Source organism: Triturus cristatus, chromosome 4_2, assembly GCF_964204655.1.
Source record: "Triturus cristatus chromosome 4_2, aTriCri1.1, whole genome shotgun sequence".
In the NCBI taxonomy this organism is placed as follows: Eukaryota; Metazoa; Chordata; class Amphibia; order Caudata; family Salamandridae; genus Triturus; species Triturus cristatus.
The window spans coordinates 244,288,951-244,304,941 of NC_140586.1; the positions used below are offsets into that span (position 1 = coordinate 244,288,951).

At 48.0% G+C, this 15,991-nt stretch overlaps 1 protein-coding gene across 1 annotated transcript in view; it reads left to right on the forward strand.

The window, feature by feature from the left end:
* The window catches only part of LOC146833555 (uncharacterized), a 453,674-nt gene that overhangs the window by 290,434 nt on the left and 147,249 nt on the right, over nt 1-15,991 (forward strand). The window contains exon 7 of the mRNA XM_085600079.1: nt 4,757-4,819. Within this exon, the coding sequence (XP_085456205.1) occupies nt 4,757-4,819 (63 nt within the window). The remainder of the gene's footprint in view (nt 1-4,756; nt 4,820-15,991) is intronic.

Genomic DNA, 15,991 nt, shown 5'->3' on the forward strand with positions numbered 1-15,991 from the left:
AAAACTATAAAACACTGCCCTAATCCCAGTGAGGGTTGTGGTTGTGGTAAGGTGTGATTTCACCTGGGGTGGTCAAAATGAACAAGTTACCTTTGGTAATGCTCTTTCTAGTGGATACTCTATTTAATCCCAGATTACTCACCATGCGAATATCCCCAGGTGCCAGGCTGGATCCAGAAACTCAAAAATCAGTCTTCTGCGTGTCAGTTGGGGGCACTGCATGCCTCCACATCAACTCCAGTATGTCCCAGAAGCGACGTGTAAAGCCGCATAAAAGCTCCACCCATGTGTGCTGACCTCAGATTTTTATTAAGCTTGTCTGCACTTTCAGACATGGAATCCATCTGTGAAGTATGAGAATCAACGTGCAGATTCCTAAATTAGGATCTTTTTAGATGGAACAGGGAGGTGGGACGGCAGTGAGGAATCTGCAGTTGGACAGAGTATCCACCAGAAGGAGCATTAGCAAAGGTAAGTAACTTGTTCTTCTGATAGATACTTCTAACAGCAGATCCTCACCTTGCAAATTGCTCCTAAAGCAATATCTCACTATGTGGTGGGTGTGTGAAATGGCTCAGATCAAAAAGTCTTGCAGGACCAACTGGACAAAATGGCCATCTCGACACCGACCTGACAGTCAAGACAGTAGTGCTTTGTGAACCTGTGTGCTGATTCCCATGTATCTGCCTGGCAGGTATCTAGGACAGGCACTCTGTGTGTGAATGCAGTGATAGCAGCCTTAGCTCTGGTGGAATGAGCAGATCTTAATACAATGGACTATCCAATGGAAGATGATCTGCTTCAGCATCACCTTGCACTTTTTCACCCCAGAGAATCCTACAAAGCGCTAATTGTCTACCTGATATTCCTTGGTGTGGTCGATAAAAAACCTGAGGGCTCTCTTGGGGTTCAAGCAATGGCATCTCTCTTCCTCTTTTGTGGGATGATGTGGAGCAAACAAAGCTGGAAGACTGGCATCACAAAGGACTTTGGAGGAAACATAGGTTGAAAACCTTTACGAAAACATATCACAGTGGGTATTTTGAATAAGGGCAGCTGGTCCAGTAAATATGAAAGGGCAGACAAGTAATCTTTAACAGTCCCTACAGCAAGTCCCTGCTGTGACAAGAACAAAACTATCAATACATCTGACGGTGTGGCTTGCAATGGGTCCGTCAGGCGGGTAAAACACCAAGCCATAAACTTATACCAGCACCCCGCATACAGATTTCATGGAAGGATGCCTAGCTGCAAGAATGATGTCAATGACTTCAGGAGGGAGTTCAAAGGACATCAAATGTCACCACTATCCACGCACAGAGGTGTGGGTTGCGCACGCCCTGCTGCTGCATCAGAAGATCCTCCAGAAGCCATAGCCTGACCAGAGGACAGATGTTCAGGCCCAGAAGTTCCAGGTACCATGCTCTCCTTGCACTTTCTGGAGCAACTAGGATTACTCGGTCATACCTGATCTTCTTCAGCACTCAGGCCAGGAAAGGTAATGTCGGAGAGGTGTACAAGAGTCCTGTGCTCCATTGCATGTGTAATGCGTTTCTGAGGCAAAACCTTATTGGAAACTCCAGCACACAAAGTATTACACTGTGCGTTCTTGGCAGGGTATTCCCTATTAATGGAAGACGCCTTGCGCCACCTCCAGGAGTAACTGTCATTTGTGATCTGCTAGGCTTCAGCAGCTGAACTCTTCTGCCCTGGCGTTTAAACAGCCTGCTAGATGGCTTCTCATTTAGGAAATAGGGAAATGCCCTGATGATTCAGTCGGTTCCAGAGACAAAGAGCCTCATGCCACAAAATCCAAGACCCCTCCCTGCCTTGCTTGTTGCTGTACCACATGGCGGTGGTGTTGTCCGTGACAGTCTTAACCAGCCTTCCCTTGATGGTCACCATTACATAATAATGGGGAAATCCAAATGAGGCCACATGAATTGGGTACAGTATGCTATTAAAAATAATTGGTCCTGGACCCAATTGTGTTGCAACGGAAAACGATCTACAAAAGTTTTCAAATTAATGCCGGCTGGGAAGTCAACAGCTAGTAATCAATACATCAATCAACATAAATTCGTCCTTAATTAGCACCCTAAAAAGAAAAGGGGACAAAACAACACCAACATACAGTTCAGTTCAAGTGTTTTTGACTTAATTATTCATAAATACATTAACGTTGGGTAAAGACAATAACACGTCATCCGAAATTTTCAAATAGGTTGCCGATTGATAGGAAAAGGTGTAACAGGGGAAAAAGTGCTGGTGCTTTAAAATAGATGGGAGAGAGAAAAGAAGTTGTAGATAGTCAACTTGGTTATCTATTCAATATAGGTACTGGATCTTGATTCACAGCGCCACCCAGTACGATGAGACCTGTCCAAATTCATATACAGTAGACATTTAGATAATCTTTTTCTATAAATATCCATGCAACGATGCACTATCAAAGGCAAGGGTCAAGGAGGTGTATTTGAGGTACAGGTTCTTGATGGGGGTAGGCGTCGATGTTTCGACCCGACTTATGCGAAGAGGGTGGTTTGAAACCTCAGCTCGCGGGTCTTCATCAGGACACGGCGGAAGGGCAACCTATTCCTGGTGCCATGACTGGGCTGACCAGATGGCTATTCCCATCGGTAAATAGTCCGCAACGAGCGGGTCGTGAAGAATATTCAATTCAAAGTGCAGCCGCACAGTGACTCTCGATTACGTTTTTCTGGGTGAGAATTCCCAAGATAAAGGAGTTAATCCGTTCTCTCTGTTTGTCTTGACTCGCTCACAGATTGAGCGAGTCAAGACAAACAGAGAGAACGGATTAACTCCTTTATCTTGGGAATTCTCACCCAGATGTATGACCTGCCAATTAGCGAGTCGCAAATTGCTTAGCATTTACGACTCGTTTATTGCGATGCACAACAGTGTCTGAGACACTGTTTGCGGTTCCCAATGGGGTCGCAAATTGCATGCCTCATTGCATATTAAAGAGGCTTGTCGCAATTTGCGACCCCATTGGGAATGGCTGGAACTCCCAGCAATGGTGGCCTGCTGGGGCCAGCAGACCTCCATGTCTGGGACTACTTTTAAATAAAGCAGTTTAAAAAAATGCACCCCTTTTTCCTTCAAGAAAAACAGGATGCATTTAAAAAATAAAAATAAAACATTTCAGTTTCATTTTTTAAGGGCAGGCAGTGGTCCCTGGGACCACTGCCTGCCCTTAAAAAATATTTGCGCATGCATTCACAAATGAGAAGGGTTCCCCTGGGGACCCCTTCCCGTTTGTGAGTGCTTTACCACCCTTCTGAGAAGGGTGGTAAACTGCGAGTGTTTTGTGACCGCAATTCCGGTCGCAAAACATTCCTACATAGCTTAAGGAGTTGCTATTCGAAAGGGATGCCCTTGGAACTCCCCTTCCTAATAGTGAGTCGCTAATCCTAATTTGCAAGTTGCAAATTGATTTGCGACTCGCAAAATAGGATTAGTACATGAGCCACTAGTTTTTTGCAGGCGCAAATGGGTCTAAACCCCATTTGTGCCTGCAAAAAACCTTTGTACATCTGGCCCTAGGTTCTGAGTCTGAAGGATTGAGTATTGGCTGTGCCACATCAAGATACGGGAGCAGCCTCAGTTGAGAAGCATTCAGCCCGGAGTCAGATACCACAATAGGCTGTAGTGCCTCCAGCACTAGCTGCATTGGTTTGGCGTCCAAGGGATTGGCGTTGATTTCGGTGCCAGACCCGAAGTCAATGTCAATGCGGACCCTGAAGTGGGTTCAAGGGGCACAGATTGCACCAAGGTGGGGCCAGAAGTGTGCAAAAGATGTACAGCATGACCTCTCAAAAAACTTTGACATACTGCAGTGTCACCAACAGACCTGGGAAATCAGGGTACATCAGAACCAAAATTGGAATTGGCTCCTCGGTGGAACAGGAGTGAAACCTGGAAGCACAGTGATGCCCTTGCACCTTCTCTGGAGAAAAAGAGTGATGGGAAGGAGCAGAGTACCGCTTGGACTTCTTATGTTTTTTCTTGGATTTACCAGAATACTTTGTCCATGAAGATCTGCCTTATGAACGACTTCGAGAGTGGATCCGCACTCTTGATTTTGACCTAATCTTGTGGCGTTTCACCATGTAGAGCTTTGCTTTATGTTCCTGGTGTCTTTTGGATTCATCTGAGTGCAATAGTCACAGGCCTTGGAGTAATGCACCGAACCCAAACACCACACACATACCTTGTGGGGATATGTCACAGACATCTGTTTGCAACAGTGCCTACAAGGCTTAATCACTGTACTCTTTGGGGTGACATGTTCCCTTGTATGTTAGAAAGAGTCAGAGGAAAAAATCACTTCATAGAGTGAAGAAACAGAGGAGTGAAGCACCGGATCCAAGTCTGATGTTGTGGGAGGAAAAGAACTGACATCAGAGTGCATGGGTGGTGCTTATATTCAGCTTTGCACGTTACTTCCTGAGCAAACGCAGTCAATGCGGAGTGGCATGCTGCCACTACTAGTGCGCAGGAGCACTGATTTTTGGATCCAGTCTGGCTTCTGGGGATATGTACAAGGTGAAGAATCTGTGGTTTGAAGTATCAGTCAACAATGACCTTGTCTCACTTTTGAGGGTTAGATGCCCTGAATTTATAGGCTGCTTAAATTCTTTAATAATACATATTGTAAGTCGCCATTTGCCTTTCGATACCCAGGGACTATGGTTTCTAATTGTCTGAGATATATCTTTGTTCCATTCCTCAGAAGCAACTGAAGAAGGCAGAATATGATAGGAAGTGGATGGACAAAAGAAACAGGGTAACCGAGGTAGGAACTAAAGAACACCTGTCCCTTAAACCCTAAGAAATATGACTGCTCTGGCATACACAGATTCTCCATTCCTCCAACAAGATCTCAATTTAAATGATACACTCACCAGGGCTCTTAGGTTGCAAAAGCTCTGCATGATTACACGCATGAGGAATGAAATGGTACACAGAGTATAAAAAAATTCACAAGAAACTGGAGGCTGCAAACGTTAGAACTCCTCAGTGGTAGATTTATTTTGCAGAGACCTTAACGCAAATTCTAATTAATATTCACATAATATTAGAGCTGCTGCAGTTATTCTGGTTTGCAAACCTCGCCCGCAATCCACTGCTCATGACGTCACATATTACATCACTCATGACATGGTCAGTGGCATCACTCATGACATCACTGATGACATCATCCTTGTGATAGAGTGGCGGTTGCGCGAGTTATAGTTATCTGAACTAACTATAACGGGGAAATTTCAATGGTTTTTTACGAGTGAAATGTCCAGCTAACTATAACATGTGTGAAACCTATGGTTTTTTAAGTGAATTTGCAAGGTTTTTTAAATGCTAATTCCTAACTATAACGTGTGTGAAACCTATGGTTTTTTAAGTGAATTTGTAAGGTTTTTTAAATGGTAAGTTATGTATGTTTTATTATATTTTTTATATATTTATTTATTTATTTTTAAGGTTTTTTACCACACCCCGCGATTTAAAAAAAAAAAATGCTTTTTTCACCCTTCGGGGTCCTTCAGGGACCCCCTGACAAAGGCTAGGGGGTCAGGAACTCTCTACCCTGCCTCCTTTTCACGTTCTCCGCCTTTCTTTTTCACTGTCACACACAAAACACACAAAATGGCGGCCGACACTTCCTGATTTCGACCGATTCGAACGTTGACTGACATGAAACCACCAATCAGAATTACGCTCGCGCACGGCACCGTGCGCGCATGGTGCGCGCCTGTAGATATTTATGTACTTTTAACTGCAATTTTCTCAGGAACTACTGAACAGATTGACTCCATATATGCAAAAGGCACATCCCTGACCTGAGGACTACCTCTTTGTCAAATTTCAAGTAATTCTGTTCAGCCGTTCGGGCTGTACCTTCGACTAAAGGTCCTATGGGAAAATGCATGGGGAAAACGCGTTTTGGGACTCCCCTTTTTTCTCAGCCCCCGCTTGACGAATCACCCCGAGACTTTCAGGGTAGGAGCTGAGCGGAGCGCCCCATTAGTTTTGAAAATTTCTCGAGGATTCGTCAACCGGCGCCAAAGTTATTAAAAATAGAATTTTCAGATTTCCTATGGAAACACGGTCCTAACTATAACTATCTACTGGCGACCGCCAGTAGATAATATATATATATATATATATATCTCCCTCCCTCCAGTAAACGTGAATCAGTTCCTCGAGTTGCATCAGGACTTTTGGTATAACTCGAATAATTGTTTGAAACAACTGTTCTTCTTGGGCCATGAACAAACTTTGTGTGTGAAAATAACACTCATTTCTTGTGTGGGCAATCAGGGCACTTGGCCTTAGATAAACTGCTGTTTACTTACTGATGCCAGAGGAGAACTAATGTTGTATTGGCTCCATCCCCTCACCTAAGGGGTACTTTTAATGCCCACAGCTCATGATTAAAGGAATCCTGAAGAAAGACTGAAACAATATGCAGCCAGTTGAAGATGGGGTTATCGGTCCCTTCTTGGTTTGACTCATGGTGTTTTGTGCTGCTGGCTTTTAAACCTTCCTTCCTCTTATCCAGATTCCAGTTGTCATTTGAATGTAGGAAGTCCTCCAGTCCTCCTTGCTCCTGTTTTGAATTCAGTTTCAGGTGCTAGGTCGTCACAGGATGTTGCACCATTAGGGTTGGTGCTTCGAATGAGGTCTTGTTCTGCTTCTGGGCATTCTGTAACATCTCCTGAATTAGGACAGTTGTGTTATATCTAAGTGTATATGGTCTGACTTAGGGCTGGATGTTCAGCACCCCATTCCCGTGGACATCAAATAAAGACAGGGGGTTGAACTTAATCCATCTGAACACCAGGTAGTTAAAAAAAATATTTCAAAGTGGGTTGGGTGTTGGGTAAACTGGTGGTCCTGGTCAATTCATTAGATTTTTAAACACCTTAGTAGACGGATAGTATTTAAACTGGGGTACTAAAAACAAATGAGGGTTATGCGGGACAGATGGTTCCATAAGGCAAGGACATTCTGCAGCATTCAGGGGCCACCCTTATCTAATTACTGGAAAAATTGTCATTTCATCAGTGAGTGAAAAGCAGTTTAGGAGAAAAGAAGGCTATTTTATCTTGAGCAATGAAAATCCTTGCACCATTCTTGTGGTCACATCAATGAAAAGTTTATACTACCTTTCAAGGATTCAAGTCACCCTTTCTGCATCTTGGTTATGTTATGTTCTGTTGATTAGTATAGCACACTAATCATCGACAGAGTATACAGGGGTCTGGGCCGGTGTATAGGTGTCTGGTCCCAAAGGTGGTTATATGAAGAGCCAGGTCTTAAGCTTCTTGTGGGACTCAGGAAGTGAGGAGGAGGCTCTGATGTGTTGATGGAGGCTGTTCCTTGTCTTGGGTACAATGTTGGAAAATGGGTGTTCTTCAGTTTTGCTACCAGGTGGAGTCCCATTGGGAAGACTTGTTGTAGAAGACCAGTACTTCCGTTTTGTCAGAGTTGAACTTCAGGCAGTTGGCTCGCATCCAGTGTGCAGGTGTTTCATAAATAGGGTGGTGTTCTCTGTGGATGCTGTGTGTTTGATGGATTGATGATAGCGAGACCTCCTCCTGGCTTGTGAAGGTGGTCCTGTCAAGGGATCTCATAGCCCGCTCAGATTGCCATGGCGATGTGGAAAGCCGATGAGGGGTTGAGCAAGGTCTCTGTGATGAAGAGGATGTTGGGTGCGTTGCTGCTCAGAAGGTACTATATTTCGGTTGTGCCTTTGTTGAGTGATCGAGTGTTGAGAAGCATGTATGTGGGCAGGTGTTGATGTGCGGGCCTGCTGTGGCCTGGGTTGTGGGTAGGGTAGAGTAGGGATTTAGGCGTTGTTAGTGTTTGTCTGGCATGTATTTGGAAGGGGTGTTGAGGGCATTGTTAGTATTTTTGTAGGGGCAGTGTGAGTGGGTCGTTGCTAGAGAACCAGCAGTAGGTGCAGGTGAAAGCTCCTACCATGGTGTGAGGCGCGGCAGCAGTTGAGGGAATGGCATCTGAGGTCTAGCGACCTAAGGAGTTCTGCAGAGTATCGCTGCGCAGTGATCAGACAAGGGTTACTGGCACTGGGTGCAGACCAGGTGGGGATGGGGGCAGGCAGGCATGCTTGCATGTGGTGTGCCTTTGGCATGCCAGTGCCACGCCTGCTACTCGCGTCTGTGTTGCAGTCGCCATTAAGTAGGTCCTGAGAGGGAGGAAGAGTGCAGGATGCTATGAGGTCATTTCCCGTGCTGATGGGTGATGGGAGATCAAATTCTCTATCTCGGCTTCTTCTTTTAAAGGCAATTTTTGGTAAGAAACCCAGTAATGTTCCATCCTGTCCAGATGGACAATGGCAAATTCAGTGATGTCACTTCCTTCAGTGTTCTAATATGCAGTTATCACCCAAGGATGTAAACGTTCATTCCTGCCTAATGATACGTATGCACCTACATAATGAAGCAGCCATTTCATTGTAGGCATACAGTAGCATTTCAACTTTAATCATCTCCTAGCCTGCTTCTTAGAAATCACCTTGTCTGCCTCTTTCATGGCTGCCCCAGGGAACGCCTCCTCTCCCTCAGAATCCCACTCTTCTTGAAGCTGGGTGATGCCAGCTGGTTATACCATGTCCATGCGAACCGTATGGCACTGAAGGATCAGATCACAACAGCACTTTTGACAAAATAATACAGCCTCTCCCACCGAGCAGCGAAACTATGGAACACGCTTCCTACTACTATTAGACTACAGTCTAACAGGCTATTGTTTAGGAAATTGGTCAAGACCTGGCTCTTCCCTCATTACTAACCTAGGCAAGCCTGTGCAATGGCAACAAGTCACCCTAGCGCCAAGACGCCTCGGCAATCGAGCGCTTTATAAGTAAGTCAGTCAGTCACCAAGGAAACGCAAATTCTGCAACATCATGTGGCATTATGATGCGATTTTGAAATTTTAACGTACATTGATATAAAATAAATCCAAATGCTATAGAATGGAAGCACTGAAATACCACTTAATTAACATTGTCCTTTCTACCTCCCAGAGTAAATAGATTTAAATATCAAATTGAAGCTTCAGCAGAAAGCAAGCCTACTTTTACACACTTCTTGTAATAAAAAGTGTGCCTCGTTATGTTTTTAAAACCGACCCTTAGTTCTCGGTTCATCCTGTGTTCACACTTTTAAGCTTCTGGATTCAACTCATTCAAATAATAACAAGCATTAGCAATGCCAATAGATCAGGCTTGCACCATGAAGCCAGACCTGAAAATCCATGTATGTTAATGACTGCTTCCTCCTATCTGTGCTGTTGCCAGAGAAAACACCATAATTTATCTAGGTAAAGGCAAAGGAGGAAGGTGGAGATTGTGGCGGCAGCAGGCAGCGGACGGAGGGTCCCGGGTGGCCCCAGTCCTTGACAACTAGGCAGTAGGAGTGGAGAGGGGAAAACTCCCATAGGTTGGCCATGGTGGCACAATACACGATAAGCGGTAGACAGTAAGCGGCGGTCAGCAGCAGTGGCAGCATGGCTGTAAGAGCACTAGGCTCACTGCTCTGCACGGTGGCAGCCGGCGTTAGGCCGATGCATCTTGCGCTTGCCTGAGAAGCCTGTGCGCCCACTGTGGAAGTATAGATCCTGTGTGACCCGGTCCTCCTGAATTGCTGCATTGCTTGCATAGTCCACTTAGCCCGCATTGCACACACACAGCCCATGCCAATACTACACCACTGCGGCAAGCGAGGCACCTTAAATGGCTGGTGGTAAGGAGAGTGCCCACAACCTTGTATATTTTACAGGACCATAAAAGGAAATCTTGTGCATACATTGCACACTTTATGATTGTGTAAGCAACTCAAGGGAGTGAGAGCCGAGGCCATGAGTGGCCCAACGGATGACTACTGTCTACTAACTCCATCTGTTTACATTCGTCTTAATGCGTAATTAAAGTCCCCCCTTGCAGCCCTAGGCTGAATCGCTTAGAGTTGGGTGATGTCGCCTGAAGAAAGACACGGTAAAGTGTTTAACTCCACTAAGGTGTAACATAGTAAGACCTGTCAGTGTACCACTCCCTTCAGGAACGCTCTTGTAAATTCCCATGTTTTATCTCTGCTTCATAACCTCACATTTTTATCATAGCTACAGAGCTATGATGCACATCATGCATAATTCCACGGCTTCAAAAAGCATGGGCGTGTGTATGAGAAGGGACAAAGGGAACTTAAAGGACGGGCGCCATCTGAACAGGAACAATACTTCCAGGCAAAGAACCAGTGCAAAGTCAACTTTCTATGATCCCGCACAGCGACCTCAGCTTGATTCAGTTTCAGTCCCCACTACAAGGTCATCGTTACTCATACCATTTACAATGTGATCACTTTCTCTGCTACTGCCATCTAACTATCAAGGAGACCCAAAGCTGATGATGGCCATCACCCCCAGTGCAGTTAAATTTAAACCTGTCAGGTAATATCCTTTCGGCTCCCGATTCTGAGGCCACCATGAGCCCTTAGAATGTCACAAATGAGGAGCTTATAGATTTCAGCACCAACGAACCATGGAATGATCTCTTTTAACCTGAGGTCGAAATAAATAGCTCAAAGTATGTAAATAATGATTCTTCCAATTGGTATTAACTTTCTGCAGCATTAAATATAATGATTTCAGCCCTCTCCAGGCACAGTTTGATTATGGAATTGCAGATAATGGCCATTTTCGGGCTCCATTCTCAAGTGGAAGGGATTGTTGTAAAACGTCAAGGTCTGAATGTCTTAATTAGTCAAATTCAAGAAGCCGTACCTCCACCACAATGGATATGCCTGGATTTGTGTCAAACAATTATATCTAAAGTAGAAGAGGTTGATTTCCCAACAGTGAAGCCTCTAACTGAACGCATTAAGTTGTTTGGGCGCCTGAGTAAAACTAACATTGGCACGCAAACAAACAATTGTAGTCATCACTGCGGCTACGGTTAACAGTAGGCCATTGTAGGCTATCTCTTGCCCCACACGCATTTTGACCTATCGTCGGATGAAGGTGGGCTGTCTTGTAAGTCAACTGGTAAACAAACTGAACCATCTCCACACTCTCAGTCGGTGACCTCACCAATGCAGAATTTCCTATTGACCATTTCCCACTTGTCACAGAAACTCTACTACCCGATGGCAATCCAAGTGAGCTTTTACATCTCCAACATATAGATAATGCAAGGATAGAACCCTGCAAAAATGTGAGCTACTTCCAGAGTTTAACCTCAGCAAACTATTTCCCTTATCGATCTAAACACCAAAGAAGATCTCATACTAGTATTACCAAAAAAGAACTGGAAGAGACCAACGAAATTATATTTAAAATAAAAGATTGTGGTGTCCCTTGCCGAAACCAAGCATAGCCGCTGTTTGCAAAAAATATCAGTCACAGTGGCAGCTAACACAAGGCCAGCTTCCCATGATTATCAAGTCAACTTTTCGTCGTCCCATGTCAAGCACAATGCAAGCATTAATTGTTTGGCTCAAACAGGAGCCTTGAGGATAGTGATCTGGAAACTCAAAAGTCTCTACTGCCGTCCCAAAAGCCGCCACCCTTCACAGCGTTAGCATTATCTTCGACATCGGTTTTGCCACCCTTATTCAATTTACAGAACACGCAGGAAGTCAAAACAGCTAGCCCCCAGGCTTACCCCCTGTACACTCTTTTTTTTTTTTTTTTTGTGAAAACCTTTATTCGGATATTTCAGATACACAGCTATTCAGCCGACAACCCGGAGGTTCGGCAGCTCGTCAGTCAACATGTGCAGTCTTCTATAGCTTTCAATCAGGAGAGGAAAGAAGGTTTCAGTTTTGTTAAAGTAAAACATAACAAGCAAGGCAATATGCATCATGCGTTCGCGTCAGGTCCCACCGGTGAAGCGGCCCCATATCCAACATCAGAGCAACCCTCAAGTGCGGAGGGGAGGGAGAGGCAGAGGCACTAACTTTCTATCGGTTTTCACCAGCAAATCTCAAGTCGGAAGTGGGGCTAGGGGGAAAGGTGCTCCTCTGGTGGGTCAGTGGCAGGAGGCAGGCAGATGTACCCCCTATACTGGTTCCAACCCCCCCACACCTTATGCCATTTCTTGGGCCTCCCCCGTGCACAATACACAGTTTTCTCCTGAAACATGCACCAGTCCATGTTATCCTTCCATGCATCCAGGGTGGGCGGGCTAGGGGATCCCCACAATCGTGCAATATCCCGCTTGGCCACCATATTACCAAGGGTCACCCATTGAGTCTGCGCAGCATCATAGTCTGCAGGGCCCCACACGTTCAAGAGACAGCGCCGCGCCTCTGAGTGCAACACAATACCCGTGACCTCCTGCATCACTACGTGAATCTGCTTCCACAGTTCCGCAATCACACCACACTCCCATATAATGTGCAGAAAGGTGCCCACCATCCCGCAGCCCCTCTTACACAGCCCATCCTCGGAGAAACCCATGTGGACCAACCGGGGGCCAGTGACATAGACTCTATGAAGTATCTTAAGCTGGACCAGCCGCAACCTGGCGGGGATGGCAACCTCTTTCGGGGAGGAGACAGCGTACTGCCAGTCCTCATCGTCCAGCTCAAGACCGTCTCTAGTCCACTGGTCCCGCACCCCCAGGAGGAGATCGGTACGGACGTTCACCAGCTTTTTGTAAATGAGGGAGATTGTGCTCTCCGGCACATGGCCGTCCAAGATCCGGTCCTCCAACGGAGAGGATTCGGGCACCTTCTCCCCTTCAACGAGGACCGACCGCAGAGCATGGCGTACCTGCGCGTACCGGAAGTATTCCGTGCCCTCTAGCGCGTATTCCGTCTGCAGTTCTGTAAATGATTTAATCCGCCCCTTGGCCAGCATGTCCCCCACCCTGGAGATACCAATCAGGTCCCATTTGTCGAAACCCTTAGAATGCCAGAGTTTCCCCAGCATGTCCGAGTCAAACAACGGAGTGGCCAGTGTGAGTCTATCCTTCCACCCCAGGGAGTTCGTGACTGCCTTCCACACGTGCACCGCCACCCCGGTCGGCCCCGTGAGGGACCCAGCCGGGGCCCTTGAATAGAGTGCTCTAGGGTAGCCACCACCCCGCAGCAGCCACCGGTCCATAGCAAAGCCGGGGCTAAGCGCAGGACCATAGACTCCGTGATTGATCGCGCTCAGTTGGGAGGCCCAATAGTATCTCCGGATATCGGGGAGCGCGATACCCCCGTCGTACCAAGGGAGAGTTAATTTTGCTATCGCTATACGCGGGCGGCCGTCCCACAGCAGCGAACGCTGTAGACTCTCGACCTCCCGAAAATAACTGGCCGGAACCAGCTCCTGGGTGTTCTGCAGGGCATAGAGGAAACGGGGAAGCGACATCATTTTAAATAGCGCCGCACGACCGAGGAGGGAAAGCGGCAGCCGCCTCCAGCCCGCCACGTCCCGCCGCAGGCGCGCCAGCGGAGGGAGCAGGTTTCGCTCATATCGTACCGTGGGGTCGGCCGAAATATAGATCCCAAGATACAGAAACCCCTCCCGGGCGATCTGGATCTGGCAATTCCGCGGGGGAATCGGAGCGTCTCCACACAGGGCATACAGATATGACTTACCCCAGTTGATGGTGAGCCCCGAGTTCCTCCCGAAGGAAGTCAAGATGTCGCAGACAACTATAAGGGACTTCCGGGGTGAGGTAAGATAGAGCAGAATGTCGTCGGCATAGAGGGAAATGCGGTCCTCGTGGTCGGGGGACCAGCGAATCCCCCTCACGTCTGGGTGCCACCGTATCCATGCCGCTAGCGGCTCAAGGGCGAGAGCGAACAACAGCGGCGAGAGGGGACAACCCTGCCTGGTACCCCTTCCCAAGTCGAAGGGGCTGGAGGCCCTCCTGTTAACCGCAACTTTGGCGAGAGGTCCTTCGTATAAGAGCCTCACCCAGCCCACAAATCCGGGCCCGAAGCCGAACTTCGCGAGTGCGGCCCACAAATAGGCCCACTCAACCGCGTCGAATGCCATCGTTGCGTCGAGCGCAGCCACCACGGCCGGTTCCCGCATCGTCCCGACCCGTGCGATCACCCCATGAATGCGCCTGAGATTCAACGCAGTATTACGATGTGGGATGAATCCAGATTGGTCGGGGTGGATCAGGTCACCGACCACCCTGACTAGCCGATTTGCGAGGATTTTAGCAAGGATCTTCGGCTCAGCATTAAGGAGCGAGATCGGCCTGTATGAACTGCACCTGTTTCTAGGCTTGCCATCTTTATGGATGACCACGATCGTCGCCAGACGCTGGTCGAGCGGGAGACAACCCGTCGCCCGCGCCTCCACAAACATGGCTCGTAAGTGTGGAGCGATCTTGTCCGGCTGGAGTTTATAGAGCTCAATGGGCAGACCATTCGGACCCGAGGCCTTGCCCGGACGCAAAGAACGGATCGCCCCCGCAATCTCATCGACCGTGATGTCGCCATCAAGATCGTCCCTGTCCACGTCGGAGAGACAGGGCAGGGCGAGATCGCGCAGGAGTGCACATGAATCCTCCACTGGCCTGTCCGACACGGACGTGTAGACCGTGTGGAAGTAATCCGCAAAGCACTGAACTATGCCATCCGGCTCCGTGATCGTGACGCCATCCTCCGTCACTAGGTCCGGGACCACTCGATTGACCCTCTCCTTCTTATCTAGCCACGCGATCAATTTCCCGGCCTTGTCCCCTACGTCGTACAGACGGCCCCGCTGTTCCCTACTCTGAGCCTTGGCTGCGTCAGTCACGAGGGCCCTGTACTCCGATTGCTTAAGGCTCAATTTGTGCAGCGCCTCCTCCGTGACCTCCCCTTCCAGGGCCAGCTCTAGGTCTGCGATCTCCGCCTCAAGCTGGGCGACCTCCGCGTCTCTCCGACGCTTGGCCGCTGTAATCAAGGCGAGGGCCTCACCCCTAATCACGGTTTTGAATGCTTCCCACAAGGACACCGGTGACGTGACCGAACCGAGGTTTTCCTGAAAATAACGGTCGATCGCCTTAAGTAGCTCCCTACGAGTCACAGGGTCTCTAAGATGCCACGGGTTAATTGGGGCCACCCTACCACCCACTCCTCTGGCAACATCCATACAGATCCACACCGGAGAATGGTCAGAAATACCTCGTGCCATATGCCTGGCCTCAGAGACAAGGGAAGCGTGTGCAGCCAGAGTGAGGACATAATCAATTCTGGAGAGGCTGCCATGCGCACCTGAGTGGAAAGTGTACTGCCGCTGTGTGGGATGCAACATTCTCCAGCAGTCAACCAGCCCTAGGGTATCTATGAAATCAGAAAGCCACTTCTGAGCCCCCCCCGAAATCCTCTGCGGGTGCCTGTCGAGCAGGCCTGAGCCAACCGCGTTAAAGTCCCCACCCACCACCAACACTCCCTCTGGGAGATCCAGTAATGTCCTCTCTAAGTCCGCTAGGGTAGAGGGCTGCAATGCAGGGGGGACATAAACCGACACCAGGACCAGCGTCCTGCCCTCCCACCGTCCCGCCACCGCCGCAAAGCGCCCCCTATCGTCTACAATAGTGGAATCAACCTCGAATGGCAGAGAGGACCTGACTAGTATTCCCGCCCCTCTGGAGCCCGAGGTGAACCCGGAATGCGCAACAAATTTATAACCCTTACGATTGAGTGCATGGCACGTGTTGCCAATCAAGTGCGTCTCTTGCAAGAGGACAATATCAGGGGCACATCTCTTCAGAAATTGCAGGACAATCCCACGTTTTATACGATCCCCCAGTCCATTCACATTCCAACTGAGTATTTTAAGGCCCCTACCCCCCATCCCAGCATGTAAGGAGACCACCACCACCCGCGCGGAACCCGACCCGAGTCACAGGAGCTTGCATCCTAACGCCTTGCAAAACGAAAAACAACAACAACCCCAACAACAAACCCCATCCACCCCCCACCCTGCACCCCTGCGTAAGCTCTAAAGTGCC